At 47.5% G+C, this 24,500-nt stretch overlaps 1 protein-coding gene across 1 annotated transcript in view; it reads left to right on the top strand.

Annotated features, from left to right (window-relative positions):
* LOC149436195 (cysteine protease ATG4D-like) overlaps nt 1–23,830 on the top strand; it is a 34,046-nt gene extending 10,216 nt beyond the window's left edge. The window contains exons 3-11 of the mRNA XM_089661903.1: nt 1,806–1,889; nt 4,248–4,421; nt 5,987–6,308; nt 8,635–8,699; nt 10,457–10,599; nt 11,001–11,079; nt 11,154–11,230; nt 11,353–11,472; nt 16,383–23,830. Of these exons, the coding sequence (XP_089518029.1) occupies nt 1,806–1,889; nt 4,248–4,421; nt 5,987–6,308; nt 8,635–8,699; nt 10,457–10,599; nt 11,001–11,079; nt 11,154–11,230; nt 11,353–11,472; nt 16,383–16,556 (1,238 nt within the window). The 3' untranslated portion in view covers nt 16,557–23,830. The remainder of the gene's footprint in view (nt 1–1,805; nt 1,890–4,247; nt 4,422–5,986; nt 6,309–8,634; nt 8,700–10,456; nt 10,600–11,000; nt 11,080–11,153; nt 11,231–11,352; nt 11,473–16,382) is intronic.
* Nucleotides 23,831–24,500: the final 670 nt, after the last annotated feature.

The raw sequence follows: 24,500 nt of genomic DNA, 5'->3' as shown, positions 1-24,500 counted from the left end.
AAGGGGCTGCTGGCCATTATTGTAAGAGAGGCCTTTGTCTGCTGACAACAAACGTAAGGAGGTGTTTCTTTACTGATCACCAAAATAATGAGATCCTTCTCCTAATGAGCAGCAATTTACAGGGGGCCTTCACCACTAATGTACAGGGGCACTTCTCAGCTGACTACCAAGTAAAGTGGGCCCTTCCCCACTAACCACCGATGTGAGGAGTCCACTGTTGACCATTCTGTAAGGGGCCGTTCTCTGCTGACCATTAATGTGTGTTGGACCTATATCTGCTAGTCACCAATGTTAGGGGGCATTTCTCCACTGACCATTAATGTACAGCAGACCTTTGACCATCAATGTAAGGGGTTTCTTCTCTGCTGATGACCAGTAAACACAAGGCCCCCCCACTGACCACCAATGCAAGGTGGTTCTTCTCCACTGACCCTCATAAGCTGTACAAATAATTATTTTCAGTAGGGCTTCCTTGAGACTTGAACATTTCTAGGGCTCCTCTGTGGTAAATGGGTTCAGAGAGTCTGTCCTGCCTCCTGTTGCTGTGGGTGCACTTACCTAAATGTCCTATGATAATACTTCTATATTCATAGATTATAGGTCTGGTGAGGTTCTCCTTCTTCTTTTTTTTTTTTTTTTCAATTCTAGAAGATTTAATGTGTAAAAAATTTAGACCGTTCATTACATGTTTGCAAAGTGTTCTATAATCTGAATATTACCTTTTCTGAGTGATAGGTATCCGTGTCCAGATCTTCTAGTAGATGACACCAAGACAGCTAGTCTTTAAACCACCATTGCTTCAGCTGCTAAGCATTGTTAGATTTTTGCTCCGAATCAAGAGCTCCCGTCCACTTTAATGCACCTACAGAACTTCCTATATATCCACCACCAATGTAAAGGTGTTCTTCTCCTCAAACCACCATGTTAAGGGGTCCTTCTCTGCTGACCACCAACATAAAGGGGAGTTTCTCTACTGACCCCCACTTTAATGCATCTACAGAACTTCCTATACACAAGGTTACCCTGTGTCGGGGTTCTCGATATCACGGATGATACAAAGTCGTTTTTATTATTTAGCCTGCTGGTTGTATAGTTTTCTTAGACCAGCATTTCTCAACCTTATTACCACAGAGGGACCTTTTAGAAACCAATTTTAGGCCTTTGAACACCTGCTAAAGGAAGCTCGTCGGTGGGAAGAATGTTCCCTACATTGGCGGACAGTGTCAAGGATGTCCCTTGCGCCGATGGCCAGTGGCAAGAATGCCCTCTTGCATCTGTGGCCAGTGGCAAGAATGCCCCTCGGTACAGAGAGCTACAAAAGAATATTGGTATTATGCCACTGGCTCTTCCAGGTTGTGTTGGCCGCAGAACTATCAGGTATTATGAAATTGGAAGGCGATCTCCGCTGAAGGAACCCCTGGAGGAACTCTGGTTGAGAATGGCTGGCTTAGACCCTGCTTTAGCACAGACTGGTTAGAATACCCTCTGTAAGGCCAGACAAACCTGGACACAAGCTTCTTGTATGTCCACCTACAGACACTGCTCCTGCAGCAACCTGTCTCCAGAGGAGGGAGCCATGACTGACTGGAGAATTGTCTCATTAGTGGGCAGCAACCTCCTGTCTCCAATCCGTCTCACATCTGATTAGGGACCCTTTCCTAGTTGAACCAGGCACTATATACATCATTACCCAATGACACACCATCTGCTTGTCACATTTCATCTTCAACCTTTGTAACAACCTGATCGACAGGGTGCAAGTGAAATCACATTGTCATGGTTTCCCATTGTCTCTCTTTTTGCAGGGTGGACGGTGAAAATGAGGCCCACTTTCAGTAGATCGTCCCCTCTGTACCTGCTGGGGAAACGCTACAACTTCACACTGGAAGGTGAGAGCTGGTACATGGGTATGGCTCAGTGGGTATGTCAGACCAGTCATCTTTGGTCCGCATGTGTCACTATGCCTTCATCTGCTTTTTTCCACAAAAGGATGGGGCCATCTTTGTTCAGGGAACATCCAGAGTCAACGTCTACTTCCTGGACTGAGATGCCGGTTCAGAGATTGCACACCATGTATCCCCTGCTGCAGCCTCTCGCCTTGTGACTTGCTACAAAGTTCCAATGTTTCAGGATGATTACTTGGGGAAAGGAGACCGCGAAAATGCTGCCTGCAGCAGACTGATAACATCTCAACCTAGACAGAGTCACTGGGCTGAAGCCCAGGGGAGTTATTTTTTTTTAATGATAAAAGGTGGAGTCTTTCTGAGAAATGTGTACTGTGACCTGCCAGGAATTCAATGATGCATGCTAGCAATGTTAGTGGAAAGTCCAAGATGTCGTCCTCAGCAGACATAATGTGGCCCCTTTTTAAACATTTATGCCACTCAGTTTGGCCCACTGTATCATGAGAATTTGACATGGTGGGTTAGACATATCTTGTTAAGACCTGGTTGATCCTATTGGCTCAAAGTGTTAAAGTGTTACTAAACCTCCAACAGTACAATCAGTCTGTAGATGCAGTAAAGCATGCTGGTTATACTCACTGTGGAACCTAAGGAGTTAATCCTCTGCATTGTGTAAATATGCTGTTTGATCCTGTCTTCTCTGATCCTCCCCTTCTTCCAGTGTCCCCCTCCTATCTCCTGATAAGACATATTGTGTGGAGACAGTCTGCACATGCTCAGTTTGGTGTGTACTGCTAGAGAGGTGCATGTGATCAGCACAGGGCCAATCAGCACTGTCCAGACAGAGATTAGGGGTCCTGCATCCTGCTAGAGTAGAATGAAAACTCCCCCTACAAGCTTTAACCAGTGCTCTGCTGGAAACTGATAGAAGTCACAAGACTGTTTGTTTTATAGTGCTGATGAGTAAAGGAATTTAGCAGTTTATATTTAAAAAATAATTGCATTTCTATGTTGTGTGTACTGTGGGGGAGGGGATATAGTGAATGCAGGGTCCTGGGTTTAGTGGGAGACCAGACCTGGGGATTGCAGGGTCCTGGGTTTAGTGGGAGACCAGACCTGGGGATTGCAGGGTCCTGGGTTTGGTGGGAGACCAGACCTGGTGAATGCAGGGCCCTGGGTTTGGTGGGAGACCAGACCTGGGGATTGCAGGGTCCTGGGTTTGGTGGGAGACCAGACCTGGTGAATGCAGGGCCCTGGGTTTGGTGGGAGACCAGACCGGGCGAATGCAGGGCCCTGGGTTTGGTGGGAGCCCAGACCGGGCGAATGCAGGGCCCTGGGTTTGGTGGGAGCCCAGACCGGGCGAATGCAGGGCCCTGGGTTTGGTGGGAGCCCAGACCGGGCGAATGCAGGGCCCTGGGTTTGGTGGGAGCCCAGACCGGGCGAATGCAGGGCCCTGGGTTTGGTGGGAGCCCAGACCGGGCGAATGCAGGGCCCTGGGTTTGGTGGGAGCCCAGACCGGGCGAATGCAGGGCCCTGGGTTTGGTGGGAGCCCAGACCGGGCGAATGCAGGGCCCTGGGTTTGCTGGGAGCCCAGACCGGGCGAACGCAGGGCCCTGGGTTTGGTGTGAGACTAGAGCTGGCGAACGCAGGGCCCTGGGTTTGGTGGAAGACCAGATGTGGTGGTGAATGCATGGCCCTGGGTTTAGTGGGAGACCAGATGTGGCGAATGCAGGACCCTGGGTTTGGTGGGAAACCAGACATGGCGAATGCATGGCCCTGGGTTTGGTGGGAAACCAGACATGGCGAATGCATGGCCCTGGGTTTAGTAACACTTTAGAACTGCACAAGAGCTTCGGCAGCCCCCCTCCCACATAAAAGCCTAAACCACATTTGGTCTGGGGAGCATGTAATAGACGGAATCCCTTACCTTGTTCTTCACTCCCATGGGCTTTCTCCCCACCAGTCTCTCCTGTTCAGGTGGCAGTGCCACCACCCCTTGCTGACATCATCATGCACAATGACATCAATGTGTTGTATGTCAGGGGGCTACCACAGGCATCTATGAACACACGGTGTGACCTCTACGGGCACCCCCTGACTATAATTTGTAGAAAAACAAAATGAATTTCCACTAAATAAGGTTGGAGTTGGGGGATCTGCTAAGAGCATTAGCATGGACACTACTATGGAAGGAGCGTGAATGTTTGTCTGGATCACCCAACGATCTCGTGTCTATTGGCTGCATTGTTGGCCCACCATCCTGGCAGCCCTCTTGTACATACATGCCTGCCACTGTCCTACTAACTGAGTACAATATGACATTTCCTTCTCTTGTGTTCACAGATGACATAGAGAATTTCCAGAAGGACTTTGTGTCCCGGATTTGGCTGACGTACAGACGAGATTTCCCTGCGCTGGAGGGGACACAGCTGACCACAGATTGTGGTTGGGGCTGTATGATCAGGAGCGCCCAGATGTTACTGGCTCAGGCTCTCCTGGTGCACCTTCTCAACAGAGGTCAGTCCCACCCCAATATAGAGGTCTGTACCGCTTCCTTCACAACCCCCACTCCTCCATGGTAGGGCAGTGAAGGGGATGTGCGGGTGGGGGAGGGGGGTGTGAGCTGAGATGTGTAAGGGACTGTGATGTAGGGGGGGAGGCTATGATGTGTAGGGGACTGTGATGTAAGGGGGGGAGGGCTATGGTGTAAGGGGGGGGGGGGCTGTGATGTGTAGGGGATTGTAATGTAAGGTAAGGGGGAGGCTGTTACTTTAAAGGAGACAGTGATGTAAGGGGGGTTGTAATGTGAATTGGGAAAGGGGGGGTTACTGGGGACATTGATGTAAAGGGGGCTGTTATGTAAAAGCGGGGACTGAGGACACCAATGTAAAGGGGGGGCTGTGATGTAAATGGGGGACTGAGGACACTGATGTAAAGAAGGGGGCTGTGATGTAAAAGAGAGACTGAGCACACTGATGTACAGGGGGGGCTGTAATGTAAAAGGGGGACTGAGGACACTGATGTAAAGAGGGGGGGGGGGCTGTGATGTAAAAGGAGGGACCGAGGATACTAATGTAAAGGGGGGGCTGTGATGTAAATAGGGGACTGAGGACACTGATGTAAAGGGTTGGGGGTGCTGTGATATAAAGAGGAGGGGGACCGAAGACACTGATGCAAAGGGGGGGGGGGCTGTGATGTAGAAGGAGGACCGAGGACACTGATGTAAAGGGGGACTGTTATGTAAATGGGGGACTGAGTACGCTGATGTACAGGGGGGCTATGATTTAAAAGGAGGACTGTGGACACTGATGTAAAGGGGGGCTGTTATGTAAATGGGGGACTGTGGACACTGATGTAAAGGGGGGAGATTGATGTAGAAGGAGGGGACTGAGAATACTCATATGAAGGGGTGGTTGTGAGGTGACGGGGTACTGGGATGAAAAGGAGGAGGGGCTGTGATGTAAAAGGAGATTTGGACCCCTGCTGGAAGAACATTATACTGACCGGACCTCCACGAGTTTTAATTCAATACCACTGCTCTTGGGTCTTCTCTCTGAACCTTTTTAGACTAGGTGAGTGACCTTGTCTAACCTTCTGTCTGTTGCCCAGAAATGGTCCTCTCACAAAATTGATGTCTCCAATTCTGTATAAAGCCATAATTGTTGCAGAGCATGGTTTCCTTCCAAGACCTGGTGGACCAATATCTCAAAGGCTTTGTAAAGGGAATGTCTTCTTCTGCCAACCCTGCTTTGTCAGGCACATTTTTTCAGCAAAGCCAAGTTTGGACATGCCCTCTTCTCCGGCCTTGTTGAAACTTCAGAGCAGCTAATCTAGTCTTAGTTATATCTGTGAAGGCTCCTTCCATGAACCTGGCCTTGCTATCTGTGCCCCTTCCTCTGGTCTAGTCTCTATTTAAAATGCTGGCCAACACAGCCAACCTCTTCTAAATTGGAAGTTTTGCTGATGTCACACATTTGAATGGTGAATTCTGTAAAGGAATACTGGCCTTTACTATTGGATAGCAGTAATATTGGACTGTCTACAAATATAACATTTTTGCTTGTCTCCATTTTGTTTTTCAGATTGGTACTGGCCAGAAGCCTTAAACACGCACTTTGTAGAAATGGATCCCATCCGATCATCCTCTCCATCCAACATGAGTCTGTTCTCCCCGGCATCATCGGCCTCCAATCAGAGTCGTATGTGCGCCCCCTGGGAATCCCTTCCTCACAGACGCCTTTTACAGCACCCCCACCAGGAGCAGATCCACAGGGACATCCTGCAATGGCTGTCAGACCACCCCGATGCCCCCTTTGGTCTGCACCACATGGTGAAGTTAGGGGAGAGCTTCGGGAAGAAGGCTGGTGATTGGTATGGCCCCAGTATTGTGGCTCACATTTTGAGGTGAGATTAAAAGGTACTCCAAATGTTTTTTTTTTTATTGAAACTTATACTGGTTTTTGGTCAGATATCCATTCAGATGTTTACATGTTTATTAACCAATTTCTTTATATAGGTTTTTTTTATTACTTTGATACAATACTTCTTTTATAAATCATTTTAATACGAGATGCTACTATAATATCTGGGTACAGCATTGACTGCTCTCCTTTTGCCCATTCTGTCTATTCTAAAACCTATCCAGGTTAAGGGCCAGCAGAGAAATGGGGTGTGTCCCTTTTTCTGACTCGTTCGGCTGGGTGTGTGTTCATACCGAGAATAGACATCTATAATAAGAGATCAAATTATAGGCCAGGAAAATGAAACCTTGCGCACCAAACCGTACTAACAATCTCCTTTCTGCAATGAGTTTGCTGTAGTCATTAGATGGCACCCTCCGCTCTGCAGAACTTCGCAAATCAGCAGCATGCCAGAATGTGCCTTAGTTTGACTTTGTTGTAAAGCAACCAGTAGATACGATATTCAACATTTTAGGAGCCCCATTTGTCAGGTGACAGTGACCATCCCCTCACATTGGTTGTCAGTTGCAGAAGGGCCCCCATGCATAGGTGAGCAGTAGAGAAGGAACTTAATGCATTGGTGATCAGCAGAACAGAGCCCCCTTGCATTGGCGGTCAGCAGGAAAGGGCCCCCTTGCATTGGCGGTCAGCAGGAAAGGGCCCCTCTTTGCATTGGCGGTCAGCAGGAAAGGGCCCCTCTTTGCATTGGCGGTCAGCAGGAAAGGGCCCCTCTTTGCATTGGTGGTCAGCAGGAAAGGGCCCCTCTTTGCATTGGTGGTCAGCAGGAAAGGGCCCCTCTTTGCATTGGTGGTTAGCAGGAAAGGGCCCCTCTTTGCACTGGCGGTCAGCAGGAAAGGGCCCCTCTTTGCACTGGCGGTCAGCAGGAAAGGGCCCCTCTTTGCACTGGCGGTCAGCAGGAAAGGGCCCCTCTTTGCACTGGCGGTCAGCAGGAAAGGGCCCCTCTTTGCACTGGCGGTCAGCAGGAAAGGGCCCCTCTTTGCACTGGCGGTCAGCAGGAAAGGGCCCCTCTTTGCACTGGCGGTCAGCAGGAAAGGGCTCCTTTTGGTGGGTCTTTTTCTTTCATCTTTTTTTTTTTTCTGGTAGTCCTTGGAGATGGGTCCTCCATCCATTGGAAAAGAGCTCCTATATTTGATTGGTGATCTCTGAGAAGGGTCCCATTTTTTTCCATTTGTGGTATATTAAAAAAAAAAAAAAAAAGGGCCCCTCTTTGTATTGGCGGTCAGCAGAAAAGGTCCCCTCTTTGCGTTGGTAGTCAGCAGAAAAGGGCCCCTCTTTGCATTGGTGGTCAGCAGGAAATGGCCCCTCTTTGCGTTGGTGGTCAGCAGAAAAGGGCCCCTCTTTGCGTTGCTGGTCAGCAGGCAATGGCCCCTCTTTGCGTTGGTGGTCAGCAGGAAAGAGCCCCTCTTTGCGTTGGCGGCCAGCAGGAAATGGCCCCTCTTTGCGTTGGCGGTCAGCAGGAAATGGCCCCTCTTTGCGTTGGTGGTCAGCAGGAAATGGCCCCTCTTTGCGTTGGTGGTCAGCAGGAAATGGCCCCTCTTTGCGTTGGTGGTCAGCAGGAAAGAGCCCCTCTTTGCGTTGGTGGTCAGCAGGAAAGAGCCCCTCTTTGCGTTGGCGGCCAGCAGGAAAGGGCTCCCATTTGCACTGGTGGCCCGCAGAAAAGGGCCCCCGTTTACACTGGCGGTCAGCAGGAAAGGGCCCCCCTTTGCACTGGTGGTCAGCAGGAAAAGGCCCCTCTTGGTGGTTTTTTTTTTTTTGTTTTCTTTCTTCTCTCTCTCTTTTTTTTTTTTTTTTTTTCTGGTAGTCCATGGAGACAAACCCCCATCTGTTGGTGGTCAGTCAAGAAGGTCCTCCATCCATTGGAGAAGGGCCCTTATATTTGATTGGTGATCTCTGAGAAGGGTCCCATTTTCATTTCTGGTATATTAATAGAAAAAAAAAAAAGTACCTGTTGCATCAGTATCAGAAAATATCCCCCAGTTGCAATAAATCAAGTTACCTCTAGCAACTCCTTAGGGTTCTCCATGTAGTACAGCTGGTCTTCATGTTGGCTGTCCTTGATGTTGGCTGTCCTTGATGTTGGCTGTCCTTGATGTTGGCTGTCCTTGATGTTGGCTGTCCTTGATGTTGGCTGTCCTTGATGTTGGCTGTCCTTGATGTTGGCTGGTCTTGATGTCGCAGTCCAGGCAGAATGTGATTTTGTTTTGGTGAACTTTGCTTTCTTCATTTGTGTGTCTCTGTATCTCTGTCAGGAAAGCACTGGAGAACACATCACAAGTCCCTGAACTGTCTGTGTATGTTTCCCAGGACTGTACAGGTAAGACCAGCTCTCTGCACTGTTATTATTATATAAGATTTATATGGTGCTTTAAAAAAAATAAGCGGAGACAGTACAATACAATTGTATTGAGAGATTACGATCTATAAGGAAAGGGCAAGTGATACAAAAGGTGATAACTTTTTTTTTTGGGGGGGTGGGGGAGTTGTTCAAGAAAGTAAAATTCCAGTTGTTAGGTGGAGGTGGGAGAAGCATCCCTAATAAGATGAGTTCAGGCAGACAGAGTAGGATATAGATGGACAGGTTGGGGTAGGGAGTTCCAGAAGATGGGAGAGACTCTGGATAGGTTCTTGAGGTGAGCATGGGAGTTTGACAAGGGAGCTAGAGCGCAGGAGTTCTTGGGAGGAGCAGAGAGGATGGTTTGGATTCTATTTTGAATAAGGTTGGTGATGTATCCAAGGGCAGAGTGTTGGATGGCCTTGTGGGTTTTTGAAAGTTTGAACTGTATTTGTTCGGTGATTGGAAGTCAGTGGAGGGATTGGCAAAGCGGGTTGGAGGACACGTAGTGGAGGCCAATGGAGAGATTGGCAGAGAAGGGTGGGGGGCATTGATCAGAAGCCAGGGATGTATTGACAGAGAGGGGTGGAGGATACTGATCATAAACCAGTGGAGGGATTGGCAGAGAGGGGTGGAGGACACTGCATGGAAGCCAGTGGAGGGATTGGCAGAGAGGGGTGGAGGACACTGAATGGAGGCCAGTGGAGGAATTAGCAGAGAAGGTAGGAGGACACTGATCAGAAGCCAGTGAAGGGATTAGCAGAGAAGGTAGGTGGACACTGATCAGAAGCCAGTGAAGGGATTAGCAGAGAAGGTAGGAGGACACTGATCAGAAGCCAGTGAAGGGATTAGCAGAGAAGGTAGGTGGACACTGATCAGAAGCCAGTGGAGGGATTAGCAGAGAAGGTAGGAGGACACTGATCAGAAGCCAGTGAAGGGATTGGCAGACAGGGGTGGAGGACACTGACACTGATCAGAAGCCAGTAGAGGGATTGGCAGAGAGGGGGGTGGAGGACACTGATCAGAAGCCAGTGGAGGGATTGGCAGAGAGGGGTGGAGGACACTGAATGCAAGCCAGTGGAGGGATTGGCAGAGAGGGGTGGAGGACACTGAATGCAAGCCAGTGGAGGGATTGGCAGAGAAGGGGGTGGAGGACACTGATCAGAAGCCAGTAGAGGGATTGGCAGAGAGGGGGGTGGAGGACACTGATCAGAAGCCAGTGGAGGGATTGGCAGAGAGGGGTGGAGGACACTGAATGCAAGCCAGTGGAGGGATTGGCAGAGAGGGGGGTGGAGGACACTGAATGGAAGCCAGTGGAGGGATTGCATTGAGGGGTGGAAGACACTGAGTGGAAGCCAGTGGAAGGATTGGCAGAGAGGGGTGGAAGACAGTGATTGGTTGGAAAAGTGGATGAGCCTGACAGCAACATTCAGGACAGACCGAAAGGGGGGAGGGGGTAGCCTGCATAGAGATAGAACAACTAGGAATGAGTTGTATTGTGCGTTCACCCATCCATTAAAATCTTAGCATGTTTCTGGAACCGCGCCTGCGCAACCCCTGTCATACCCCCCCCATCAACATTACCCAAAGTATTAGAGACCTGCAAGATTCTTGAAACAAGAATATATATTTTTTAAAACTGTATTGTCAGTGTATACAAATATCTGCACAAATGACACGTAATCTACAGGACTGGCCCCCCGTTCTGTGATCTGTATGGGTATCTTCTTGTTGTGCAGTGTACAGGGCGGATGTGGAGCGGCTGATGGATCCTGGGGATTCCCTCTCTGAGAAGAACCATGGAGGGAAGGCCGTTATCATCCTTGTACCCGTTCGTCTTGGCGGAGAGCATTTTAACCCCGTATATAAGCAGTGTATTAAGGTAATGGGATCCGTGTCTAGGGGCCGGTGATGATGCGTTAACCCCTTACCACCCAGCAGTACTGTCTCTTTAACTGGGCTATTACACCCATTGGGCGGGAAAGTCTGCCTAATCTTGTGACTATGATTGGCTGTCACAATGAGCACATGATCGGGAGCTGATCCCACCAGCTCCCTTTTTTTTACTAGAGGCCGGGAGCAGTCTATGACCGCTCAGTCATTGTGCTGGGAGCATGCAGTGAAAGTCCAGTTTCCTTGTATACAACTTCTGCAGTTGATGGGATGAAGGTACAATTACAAAACAAAAAATATAAGAGACGATTTTGTAAACCCCAATAAAATGTGGTTATTGTCCATGTTATCCGGCACACAACACCTGCACCATGAATGTTCTTCTTTCAGGAGTTCCTGCAGATGCCGTCCTGTCTGGGCATTATTGGTGGAAAACCAAAACATTCGCTGTATTTCATTGGCTACCAAGGTTCGTAGCGACATTGTGTTCATTTTATAGCGGGTTAATTATGTGCAGGATTTGACTGTGTGTTTATCTTTTAGATAACCATTTATTATACTTGGATCCTCATTACAGCCAGAACTACATGGATACCAGTAAAGAGGACTTCCCCTTAGAAGTGAGTGAGTTGTGTTCTGCAGAAATCGGGAGAGGAGGGGAGGATTCTGGGTTTTTTTTTTTGTTTATTTTTTTTATTGTGTTTTTTTTTTTTTTTTTAATATCTGTGAATTAACTCTACAGAGTTTCCACTGTAACTCCCCCCGGAAGATGTCCATCGTGAAGATGGATCCCAGCTGTACATTTGCTTTCTATGCTAGGAATCGAGCGGACTTCGGAGCTTTGTGTGACCATCTGTTAAAGGTACAGAACAAGGCTTCTCATAATGAAACTGTACATGGAGGGTGTTTGGGGTCCCGGGGTGCACCGCACTCATTCAGCTGGTCTTCTCCAGCTGTTCCACAGGGCCGGACCAGGGAAATCTCTCTCCTCCATACAGCCAACCAAGGAGATTCTCTGTACTACATTCCTTGGATCAAGGGATTCTCTGTCTGATAAGACCTTAGAAGGGGATTCTCTCTATTCGATAGGACCTTAGTAAGGGATTCTCTCTATCCCATAGGACCTCAGAAGGGGATTCTCTCTATCCCATAGGACCTTAGAAGGGGATTCTCTCTATCCCATAGGACCTTAGAAGGGGATTCTCTCTATCCCATAGGACCTTAGAAGGGGATTCTCTCTATCCCATAGGACCTTAGAAGGGGATTCTCTCTATCCCATAGGACCTTAGAAGGGGATTCTCTCTGTCCCATAGGACCTTAGAAGGGGATTCTCTCTATCCCATAGGACCTTTAGAAGGGGATTCTCTCTATCCCATAGGACCTTAGAAGTGGATTCTCTCTATCCCATAGGAGCTTAGAAGGGGATTCTTTCTATCCCATAGGACCTTTAGTAGGAGATTCTCTCTATCCCATAGGAGCTTAGAAGGAGATTCTCTCTATCCCATAGGAGCTTAGAAGGGGATTCTTTCTATCCCATAGGACCTTAGAAGAGGATTCTCTCTATCCCATAGGACCTTAGAAGGGAATTCTCTCTATCCCATAGGACCTTAGAAGGGGATTCTCTCTATCCCATAGGACCTTAGAAGGGGATTCTCTCTATCCCATAGGACCTTAGAAGGGGATTCTCTCTTCCATAGGAGCTTAGAAGGGGATTCTCTCTATTCCATAGAGCCCTACAAAGGGACTGACTTAATTGCATAGACCAGACCAGGCAATTCTCTATGTTCCATAGGGGCTGGACCAGGGAAATCTCTATTCTATAGGAGCTGGACCAGGGAATTCTCTTTATTCCATAGGGCCATACAAGGGGATTCTCTATATTCCATAGGGCCACACAGGGGGATTCTCTCTATTCCATAGGGCCACACAGGAGGATTCTCTCTATTCTTTAGGGCCCCACAAGGGGATTCTCTCTATTCTTTAGGGCCCCACAGGGGGATTCTCTCTCTTCTTTAGGGCCCCACAGGGGGATTCTCTCTATTCCATAGGGCCACACAGGGGGATTCTCTCTATTCTTTAGGGCCCCACAGGGGGATTCTCTCTATTCCATAGGGCCACACAGGGGGGATTCTCTCTGTTCCATAGGGCCACACAGGGGGATTCTCTCTATTCTTTAGGGCCCCTCAAGGGGATTATCTCTATTACATAGACTGGACCAGGCAATTCTCTGTGTTTCATAGGGCCATAAAAGGGGATTCTTTCTATTCCATACAGCCGTACCCAGGGTTGTGGATAAGGAGGTATCACCAGTCCTCCTGTAGGGGGCCCAGGTAGCTGGGTGAATCAGATATACGCAGGGAGGTTGGTCGGAACAGCGGAGGGGCAATTACTGGAATTGATCCCCTGTATGGCTCTCTCTGCAGCAGCTGAAAGCTGACTTCTTCTCTCCCTCCTCAATAATCCAGCAACAGGTGTATTCCATAGGGTTGGAACAGGGGATCCTCTCTATTCCATACAGCCGTACCAGTGAATTCACTGTATTCTATATGGTTGTACCAGGGGATTCTCTCTATTACTTGGCAGGACCAGGGGATTCTCTCTATGATTTGGCAGGACCAGGGGATTCTCTCTATGACTTGGCAGGACCAGGGGATTCTCTCTATGATTTGGCAGGACCAGGGGATTCTCTCTATGATTTGGCAGGACCAGGGGATTCTCTCTGACTTGGCAGGACCAGGGGATTCTCTCTATGACTTGGCAGGACCAGGGGATTCTCTCTATTACTTGGCAGGACCAGGGGATTCTCTCTATGACTTGGCAGGACCAGGGGATTCTCTCTATGACTTGGCAGGACCAGGGGATTCTCTCTATGACTTGGCAGAACCAGGGGATTCTCTCTATGACTTGGCAGGACCAGGGGATTCTCTCTTCCATATAGCCAGACCAGGGAATTCTCTCTATGACTTGGCAGGACCAGGGGATTCTCTCTATGATTTGGCAGGACCAGGGGATTCTCTCTATGATTTGGCAGGACCAGGGGATTCTCTCTATGATTTGGCAGGACCAGGGGATTCTCTCTATGATTTGGCAGGACCAGGGGATTCTCTCTATGACTTGGCAGGGCCAGGGGATTCTCTCATCCATATAGCCAGACCAGGGGATTCTCTCTATGACTTGGCAGGACCAGGTGATTCTCTCTATTACTTGGCAGGACCAGGGGATTCTCTCTATGACTTGGCAGGACCAGGGGATTCTCTCTATGACTTGGCAGGACCAGGGGATTCTCTCTATTACTTGGCAGGACCAGGGGATTCTCTCTATTACTTGGCAGGACCAGGGGATTCTCTCTATGACTTGGCAGGACCAGGAGAATCTCTCTATCACTTGGCAGGACCAGGGGATTCTCTCTATTACTTGGCAGGACCAGGAGAATCTCTCTATGACTTGGCAGGACCAGGAGAATCTCTCTATCACTTGGCAGGACCAGGGGATTCTCTCTATGATGGCAGGACCAGGGGATTCTCTCTATGACTTGGCAGGACCAGGGGATTCTCTCTATGACTTGGCAGGACCAGGGGATTCTCTCTATGACTTGGCAGGACCAGGGGATTCTCTCTATGACTTGGCAGGACCAGGGGATTCTCTCTATGACTTGGCAGGACCAGGGGATTCTCTCTATTACTTGGCAGGACCAGGGGATTCTCGCTATTACTTGGCAGGACCAGGGGATTCTCTCTATGATGGCAGGACCAGGGGATTCTCTCTATGACTTGGCAGGACCAGGGGATTCTCTCTATGACTTGGCAGGACCAGGGGATTCTCTCTATGACTTGGCAGGACCAGGGGATTCTCTCTATGACGGCAAGACTAGGGGATTCTCTATGACTTGGCAGGACCAAGGGATTCTCTCTATGACTTGGCAGGACCAGGGGATTCTCTCTATGACTTGACAGGACCAGGGGATTCTCTCTATGACTTGGCAGGACCAGGGGATTCTCTCTATGACTTGGCAGGACCAGGGGATTCTCTCTATGACTGCAGGACCAGGGGATTCTCTCTATGACTTGACAGGACCAGGGGATTCTCTCTATGACTTGGCAGGACCAGGGGATTCTCTCTATGACTTGGCAGGACCAGGGGATTCTCTCTATGACTTGGCAGGACCAGGGGATTCTCTCTATGACTGCAGGACCAGGGGATTCTCTCTATGACTTGGCAGGACCAGGAGATTCTCTCTATGACTTGGCAGGACCAGGGGATTCTCTCTATGACTTGGCAGGACCAGGGGATTCTCTCTATGACTTGACAGGACCAGGGGATTCTCTCTATGACTTGGCAGGACCAGGGGATTCTCTCTATGACTGCAGGACCAGGACATTCTCTCTATGACTTGGCAGGACCAGGACATTCTCTCTATGACTTGGCAGGACCAGGAGATTCTCTCTATGACTCGGCAGGACCAGGGGATTCTCTCTATGACTTGGCAGGACCAGGGGATTCTCGCTCTTCAATAGGGCTGGACCAGTGAGTTCCTCCACCTCTCTTGATTCACAACTTGGTATTTAAATCAGAGCTATACTTCATGCAAATTTTCTCAAAGTCAATTACAATTGCCCCAAGATCCTGATGACCTAGTGGCCAGACTAGCAGATGGTAGGATCCACTCAGAATTGTCAGATTCCTGTTAAACTTGGAGCACTAGTAACCAAGAGAGGGGACCAGATAAGAAAACAAAAGAGGGCAGACTTAGGCAAGCCATAAGCGGGTCGTTTATTGGCCGATGCTGCCACCAATGTCCACGAAAAACGATTTTCCACCATGACCGATAAAAGTAAACAAGATCCACAAAAAATGGCCGACGGTAATTCCCCACTAACGGCGTGAATATCGGCCGATTTTTCGTGCGGACGAAAATTTGGTCGATAAACGACCCGTCTATGGCCTGCATTATATGTCTGTATATTCTGTATTGAAAGAGGCTTTAAAGTGAAAAGTAATGACAGGGTCTCTTTAAGTTCTGCTTTTGAAGGACAGCTGTACCTTTTGTTGATCAGGTACATTCTGTTAGAGTGACAACATTTTGTCCTTGTCTCTTAATTGTGCTCCTGTGTTGTCACCTGTCAAATGGGTTTCAGATTGGGACTACAAATGGCCATTTAAACTTGCATAGCGCAGTCAAATGTTTGTTAATTACAGAAATGTTGGGTTTCTGCAGGCTTTGTTATACCACTTCCCCCAATCCACTGATACTTTACCTCTCTAGCAATCCAACCAAAAAAAGCCATGCTGGCTGGTTGCCAAGCCTAGCCAGAGTCACGCTTTGCTCACATGACAGATCTCCGCCTAATGATTGCCCACCAGGCCTGAGCACTGCAGTATGGGAGTGACAATCCTTATCCATTGTTGTTTGATTGTTAGCTCAATTTGACTTTATCTGCCCATAAATACAGTTTTTCATCCATGACCTGCCACTGGAACATATTTCACTGATGTCAGTATTGGTCCTATTTGTCTCCAAGTTGTATCCATTAAAAGGATAAATGGTTCAGTTCTTGCTTAGCAGTTGGATTCAGCTATTATGGTTATCCTTTGCATATTGATGACAGCTGGTAAACAGTCACATGGCTTTAAGAAACTTATTGAAGATCATGATTGGTAGGAAAAGCTCAAATGAAGACCTTCAACGAACCCATAGATATAAGTAAAAATGCACACTAGGTGGAAAACTCCTTTCTCTCACATTTTCATATTTTATTGTCTTTGCCCATTTAGGTATTAAGTTCTCCATCAGCAGAAGAGAAGTACCCCGTGTTCAGTATCTCTGATGGCCAGGCTCAGGAATTCCATCCCCCCGAGGGACTGCCGCTCTCCTCTTTTTCCTTGGCTCGCCACAAAAGGAGTGCGATGACTAAGAGGCCAAGTTCAGATGAGTTTGAGTTTTTATAGTCCACGAGGAAAGGTGCCTTCCCCTGCTTATAGAGTGCAACACTGGAAACAGATCCGATCAATGGTGTGAAGACCAGAGGGCAGCAATTACAGAGGAACAATCCATTTTATGTACGTCTATCTGAATATTGCTGTTCCATGGATCTCTCAGCTCATCATTCGGTTACTTTCTGTTCTGATAAACTATGGTACACTATGCTGTTACACAGAGGGCTTCACTCTGTTCTACAACCCTCAGCTGCTTAGATGCCCTGAAGCTCAATAGTTACCCTGTTCCACAACCCTCATCACCTGGGGTGGTCCAGAGCTTAAGGGTTAGCCTACTCTACAACCCTCATCTCTTTAGGTGGCCTGAAGGTCAAGAATTTTTCCGATCTACAACCCTCAGCTCCTTAGGTAACCTAGAGCTCAGGGAATACCCTTTTCTACGATCATCAGCTCCCCACATGGTCCAGAGCGCAAGGATTACTATGATTTACAACCTTCAGCTCCTTAGGTGGCCTAGAGCTCAAGGTTTACTATGATCTACAACCTTCAGCTCCTTAGTAATGCTTGATCTCTAGGCCACCTATGATCTGCAACCCTCAGCTCCTTAGTTGGCCTGAAGGTCAAGAATTATTCTTATCTACAACTTTCTGCTCCCTAGGTAACCTATAGCTCAGGGAATACCCTCTTCTACGATCATCAGCTCCCCACATGGTCCCGAGCGCAAGGATTACTATGATTTACAACCCTCAGCTCCTTAGGTAACCTAGAGCTCAGGGAATACACTCTTCTACGATCATCAGCTCCCCACATGGTCCAGAGTGCTAAGATTACTATGATTTACACCCCCCAGCTCCTTAGGTAACCTAGAGCAAAGGGAATACCCTTTTCTAGGATCATCGGCTCCCCACATGGTCCAGAGCTCAAGGGTTATTATGATCTACAACCCTCAGCTCCTTAGGTGGCCTAGAGCTCAAGGATTACTATGATCTACAACCCTCAGCTTTTTAGGTGGCCTAGAGCTCAAGGATTACTATGATCTACAACCCTCAGCTCCTTTGGTGGCCCAGAGCTTACATGTTATCCTGTTCTACAGCCCTAAGCTCCTTGGGTGGCCAAGAGCCCAAGGAATACCCTGCTCTACACTCAACAGCTCTTCACATGCCCCGTGCTCAATGACTACCCTGATCTACAACCTCAGGTCCTTAGGTGCCCCAGAGCTTAAGGGTCAAGATAAATCAGGATCTCTCAGCCTACAATCACTCCGAAATTGCTTTGCTTTTCATACTGGGCTTTTTGGGTATATATGGACTTGGACCTTCTGCCTCCTCTGAAGGGACAACATTTATCCCAGTCTATCTTGTCCCTCTTCGGTATTATGGACATTTCCATTGCTTTTGTTTGGGTGGATTTCCTGACGCTGTTTAAAAGAGAGCCACACATTGTGATGAGAACGTTTCTTTTTTTTAAAGAAACATCCTTTTTTGGAGTTGAGGGTTGTATACATGTAATGGAGAATCTCTTTCGCTGTTGTTTTTCCACCCAAAGCCATAGGTGCATACACTCTGACGTTCAGGCCTCCATGCACGACACTTGATTTTGGCAGCTATAAGCTATGTATTTTAATGGTTTCTTCTCCCCCCTCTTCCCTTTTTTTTTTTTTTTTCTTTTTAAATTGCATTGATATACAGGGTGTGTTGGGTACAGCTGCTGAGGATACCCCTCACAGTTTTTAAGGTAAAACTAATCCAAGATCGTAAACTTGCAGTACTTTTACTACAGAAAGGAAAAGCCATGCTGTAATACTTTCCTTTATGTGTTTTGTATTTTTTAATGTATTTTGTTCAGCCTGACATCCTTCGAATGGTGTCAGGCTGGAGGGGCCAACAGAGCCACCCACAAAGCAAATTTTTGTCTGGTTAATCAGAAATTATCCAAAACTTGCTCATTGTGTGGGCAGCTTTAGTTTTGGGTAGGGAAGGGTTAGATGCTTTTTTTTTTTTGTTTGTTTTATTGCGGTTTGTTTCCTGGCTGGGGAGGTTCACCTTCTCTTCTTGTCCTTATGACCCCAAGGACAAGCTGTGAGTCGAATTTCTCGCTTCCCTTGTTTGCTGTTATGGAGCTTCTAGAGAGGCAAGATTGGATTTTCCAGAGTGCCACTCCAGGTGGTCTTTATGGCTTACTCACCGACAGTGGGTGCTGACTCTGTAAAGTAGTAAACAGAACTTTAAAAGTCCAGCTCCACAAAACTTGATAATTTCTCCATGCCGCTGAGCTGTGCCTGCACTGCAAGGGTTGACTTCTCATTTAGGTCTGGGGGCATGGAATAAATGTGCTTACCCGATCCCCTGCTCTTCCATGCAGCTAGACTTGTCCCTGAAGTGTCTACTTCCCCATCCTCTATAGTTCTAAGGTCCTAACATCATCAAAACCAATGTACCTGTGATGACACCAAGGGACCGTCAAAACTAGAGCATGGGGGAGCACCATCCACTGGAGCATCAGAAGAATGGGTAAGTAAAGTGCTTTTACCTCCCCTTAGACCTAAAGAAGCAGTTAACCCTTGCAGTGCAGGTGCAGCTCCACTGCAAGGAGGAACGTTTAGATTTTGGTTAGGCTGTAAGCTCATAGCTAGTGTTACCTGGTGTTGGCAGGAAGTGTGACCTAGATAGCAATAAAAACTGCCAGGGGTCTATTTTTTCCCCACTCCATCCAAAATGGAGCTCTATGGTATAATAGTCCATTATGCTGTAATAATCTATAGATCTAGTAAAGGGTCAGAAAAGTACCTGCTGCTGGTTTTCCAGCTCTTGTGCAGTCTACACATGTCTCCTGGAGGAGGTCTACCCGTTGTTGTGAATTCAGATGGCCATAGTTGATGAAATTACTGTCCACTTGGCTCACCTACAGTACAAAAAATGTGGTTCCAAATATTGTAGGACATTGGGCTGCATGGATGTATCTGGCTGCCTATAGCAATCAATTGGAATGTGTCTCACTGGTCAAATCTGATTGCTATGGGGGCTAATTTTGAGAGGAATTTTCTCCGAGGTTCATTCACACTTGTTTGCTGTGCTGATGGTGGAGGAGTTTTAAATGAGAGCACTTTTAACCCAATATAACTTTGTTTTCTCTTGTAGGCATACCACAAAAGTTTTACAACCCCCCCCCCCCCATCCTTTTTTAATTTTCTTCTCTAGAAGCAGGTAACAACCTATCCTCCTTGATGTAAGATTTAGAGAGTTATTGACTTGGAACAAGTAGGTCGCCATTGGAGTCAGGACTTGCGTCCTAGTTCTGGGCCAATGACTCATTAGGTAATGGAGCGTGGAGAAGAATAATAAAAGTGACGTGGAGCTGGGAGGTAGTGGTGATCTAAATAGAGGCTGAGGCTGTTCAGTAGAGGCTGAGATGACTTCTAATGTAGAATGTGGTGGTGTGCAGGATGGAAATGACTGTGTGCAGGATGGAAATGACATGGTAGATGACTGTTTCAGGTCAGCAAATTAATTACCTGAGTCATCTGGCTCTGTCTGGATCAGTTTGCCCACTCAAACTGGCTCTGCTGACCTCCACTGACTGCTCCGGGTGAATGCTGGCTGGCTCTGGCCTCCACAGTCTACTCAGAGTAACCACTTAGACTGGCTCTGGCCTCCACCACACTCGATCCAGATATGTCTCCTCTGGGGGGGCTCTCTCCTCTCGGCTCTGTGTCTCAGTGACAGTCCTCTCCTGCTCTTCCTTGCTCTGGTCGAATCCCCAGCAGATGCTCTTCACACTCCAGGCTGTGTGGTCCCTGTGACAGGTCCGCTGTTCAGACGACAAAGCTGCACTGTCCTCTACCTCTCCACGTGCTCCTGATCGTCTCAGGTAGCCATGCCCCCTCACTCAGCACTTGGCAATCAACAAACAGGCAGGCAGCCCATGACTTCCTGGAGGCGAAGGAGGTAGGGAACTCTCTGACTGTGTGCGTCTCTTGATTCACCCTGGCATTGAACCATTTTCATTTTAACAAGCACATCAGAGTTGTCCATGAGTCCCGGCCATGGCTGTGCCCGAGGTGGCAGTGGGCCCTAGGCGGTAGCCTAGTTCGCCTAGTGGTAGCACCAGCCCTGCTGCTGCAGTATGCAGCCAGAGATCCACCAACCTGAAGCAGATTTCATTATCTTTACCTAGGCCCAAATACCAGGCGTTCCGATCAGGCACAGTTCAGAATTAGTGCAGAACCTGGCTTGCTTCTTCCTTCAACACATTTCTCTCAGAGATTGAGCCAGCCCATCATCGTAATGGACCAATGGAAATATGGTGGGCCTAGCAGCAGGTACCAACATCTACCTGGAAGTATCAGAGCTTTTCCCAATCAGAGCAAACTGACACTTAGGTAAAGTCAAGGATACTCAGGGCCTGCCTGCACTGCATATGCTTTGCTATTCTTACCATGACACGTTCTCTTTTGAATATTAGCTGAATCCAAACCCATGAGCAATCATGTGCATCAGGGGTTTTCAAACTTCCTAAACAAATGTCTATTTTACAATCCTTTAGGGCATCTGGATTATGGTCAGTGGGAGTAGACCATGCCTCAGGCTCGGCATTCAGCAGGAATAAAAATTGCATAATGCCAGTGGTCAGTTGGATGAGGATTAGTGGCCCTTTGTTGGTATCAGTGGGGTGTCCTGTTGGTATCAGTGGGAGAAATTGTGCTCCATCATTGGTGTCATTGGGAGGAATGGTGCCCCATTGTTGTTTTTGTGGAAGAAATCGAGCCTCATTGTTGGTGTTGGTGGAATGAATAGTGGCCCTGTGTTGATATTGGTGGAGTGCCCATTTGTTGGTATCAATGAGGGTAATAGTGCTCCATCCTTGGGGTCAATGGTAGGAGTAATGCCCAATCATTGTCAGGAACTGTGCCCCACTGTTTGTGTGAGCAAAAGGAATAGTGTCTCATTGTTGGTGTCAATAGGAGGAATAGTGCCTCAAGGGCTGAATAAAGGCAAGCAAAGGGCCACATTCCATCCCGCTGGCCAAAGTTTGGAGACCACAATCCATCCTGCTGGCCAAAGTGTGGAGACCACTGCTCTATATAGTTCTGCTACTGAAATCTTGAAGCTCCAGACTGAAGCAATCATTCATGGGAAGGGAGGTAGCTGATATTACATGACTAGGAACAGCCATGCTCTTTAATCAGTTAAGTATTGTCCAAGTGCCGAATTAGAAGCCTCATGAGTTGGCAGCTAGATACCATTTTGCATATTTCTATGTTTTTGTTTCTGTCATTGAGCGAAACATACGATGGAAAACGACATTCCTTGATTCATATGCTGTATACTGATTTCTAGGTGTTGTCACATAATGAGACTAACTTCACTGTCCAGCAAATAGCATGTTGCCCATGATTCAGGGAATTTCTACTTCCATTAGATATAATCTTCATCCAGATTGTCCGTATGTACACAACAGACCTCTAATGGTGGAGTCCGTGCCCTTAGGTTCCTGCAGAAAAGGCGAGTGCCTGAGAAGAATGTATTGGACGTCTCTTGTGTTTGTTGGTTGGGGCCACTCCCTACCCACCTCTTGCTATTTGTCACCAAGTCCATTCATAGGAATGGGCTAGTACCATAGCCAGGTAACACTTCCCTGATCGACCCTCCAACATATGATAGAGCATTTTCGTACTATGGATGAGCTCCCAAACTTCACCTCCCATTGACATCCTGTCTGCAGAAATGCATCAGAGTCACAGAAATGTTCAGGGCTGATTCAGTTTTGCTTCTTTCATCACTCTTCCCTGATTGGTACCCTGAGGTGCCATCTACTCTAATGTAAGTTCACCGATCCTCCACCCAAATCAGTCTACTTCTGAGAGAAGGGTTATGCTGGCAGCCCGTGTTTATATATTTTCAGGGAAAGGGTAACCAGGTCTCTACAAGGAACATCCCCTCCTCCACCTATATTCACCTTCTATTTGCGCCCCTTCTGCTTTTCAGAGCTAGGAATCCAAACCGTCTCAAAGCTCAATGTTGGGTGATGTTGGAGCACAGGGTTGATGATCTCCTCAACTTCCCTTACTTTATATGGTTTAAGCCTGGTTATCAGTTTCTCAAGCACTGCATCCTGAGAGGGATGAAAGGATGCTCCTTTATACCCAGAAGCCCTTGGGATTTTATGAGGGCAGCATGGGTGAATATATATGGTTAGAGGGTGTATGCCAGCAGTAGACAGTGGACCCTCTATGAAAATGAAAGGTCTGCTTTACTGCCCCTACCACCACCATCCACACCACCACCAACAACAGGTTTAAATAGCTTGAAAAACATATAAAAATTTAAGCTTTAAGCAAAAAAAAAAAAACCTCTGTCTTCTGCAGCTTCTGTGAGACACATGTGACCATTGATGAGTCACTTGGGAACGGCGAGTACTCAATACCCCATGAGTAACCAGTATTACTGGTAGGCTGTGGTGGTGGTGAGGTACCATGATGTCACTCCCACCTCCCAGAAGTGTTGAGAGCTATGCCCAATGTATATTAATGATTCGGTTTCTCAAAGATGTATTACATGTATAGGGTGTTGTGGGTTGTGAGTAAAGAGGACCTTCCATTTGCATGCTTTAATCTTGCAGTCTATAGGACCCATTGTGAAGTTCCTCAGGCCGGTCTCCAATCAATGCTAGATTGAGGTATTAGTGTTGCTTGTGTTGGCATTGAATGTGCTGAAAGCTCCGGTGAATGTGAGCTCTGAGCAGAAAAGGCCCACATCCAGACCTTCTCAGAGCCGGGACTAAGAAGGATGGCATAGGTCATGTTTTTATAGGCTAGATGACCTTATGTTTCAGAGCCAGAATTCCAAACCCTCTCAAAGCTCCATGTTGGGTGGTGTTGGAGCTTCACTGGAATAACCAGGCCCAAACCATATCCAGAAAGGGAAAGGAGGAGGTCTTCAACCCTTTGTAAGCTCCAACACCACCCAGCATGGAACTTTGAGAGAGTTTGGACTCCTGACTCTGGAATTGTATGTCATCTTGTCTATAAAAATGACCTAAGCCATCCTTCTTAGTCCCGGCTCTGAGAAGTTCTGACAAGATGAGCATTGACCCCCTACCCCAGTAAAATTGTCCCACCTTCTTCATGAAGGAGGGTGTTCTCAGACCTGCTGAGGAGAGTTTACGTAACTAAACACTGGATCCATGTGTGTCTTCTCCTGTGTTTTACACTGAAGGAATAGAATAAATCTGTATATTGTGAGAGAATGCTTTATTTATCTAATGGGAATAAAGCTTTTTAAATCGGGTTTCTTGGTGTGTTTGATGTTCATTGACCTGAATTTAGTCCAACTGATTGGTTCTTATTTGCTCTTTTTCCTCCATCTTTTGCTTTCTTGGTCCAGATGCCTCCACTACAACCTCATGGGGTTCAATCTGTGTGTCCATAGTTTCCACCCTCTAATTGCCCAATTGCCCAGTCACCCCTTGGCATTTAGATGCCTCCTGCCAATTTAATAATAGTTTCCTCCTCCTTGGGTGAGTCTGTCTTTTTTGTAGGTATATTGTTTGCGTTTATCTTTTGTGCTTCCCTCCCCTCCACCACCTAATAAACCTGACTACCCAAATCGTTCTGCTAAAGTTAGTCATACTTACACACCCCTCCTCACACTGTTTTCTGGTCTCAGACCTTTGTGTGTCTCAATGGCTAGAAATCACAAAAAAAAAAAAAAAAAAATCCCAGCATGGCTTATTCATAAGGTGAGGTGCATGACTTCATCAGTGGGCCGGCAGAGGAGAAGAAAAAGGTGGTCCGCCAATGATGTCATGTGTCTTATCTTGTGCTGCTGGGGGGGGAGAAACATAAAACACCTTCTCTCACACAGGTGAAAAAAAAGCACTTTTATCCCTGAGATTTTGTGGTTGGCACTGAAGATCTCCCTGGAAGGCACTGGTGCCCCACATGGAAGAAAAATATAT

Source organism: Staurois parvus, unplaced genomic scaffold, assembly GCF_062004578.1.
Source record: "Staurois parvus isolate SC_StPar_1 unplaced genomic scaffold, SC_StPar_1.0 ptg001402l, whole genome shotgun sequence".
Lineage (NCBI taxonomy): Eukaryota > Metazoa > Chordata > Amphibia > Anura > Ranidae > Staurois > Staurois parvus.
This window is presented reverse-complemented; position numbering and strand designations above follow the sequence as displayed.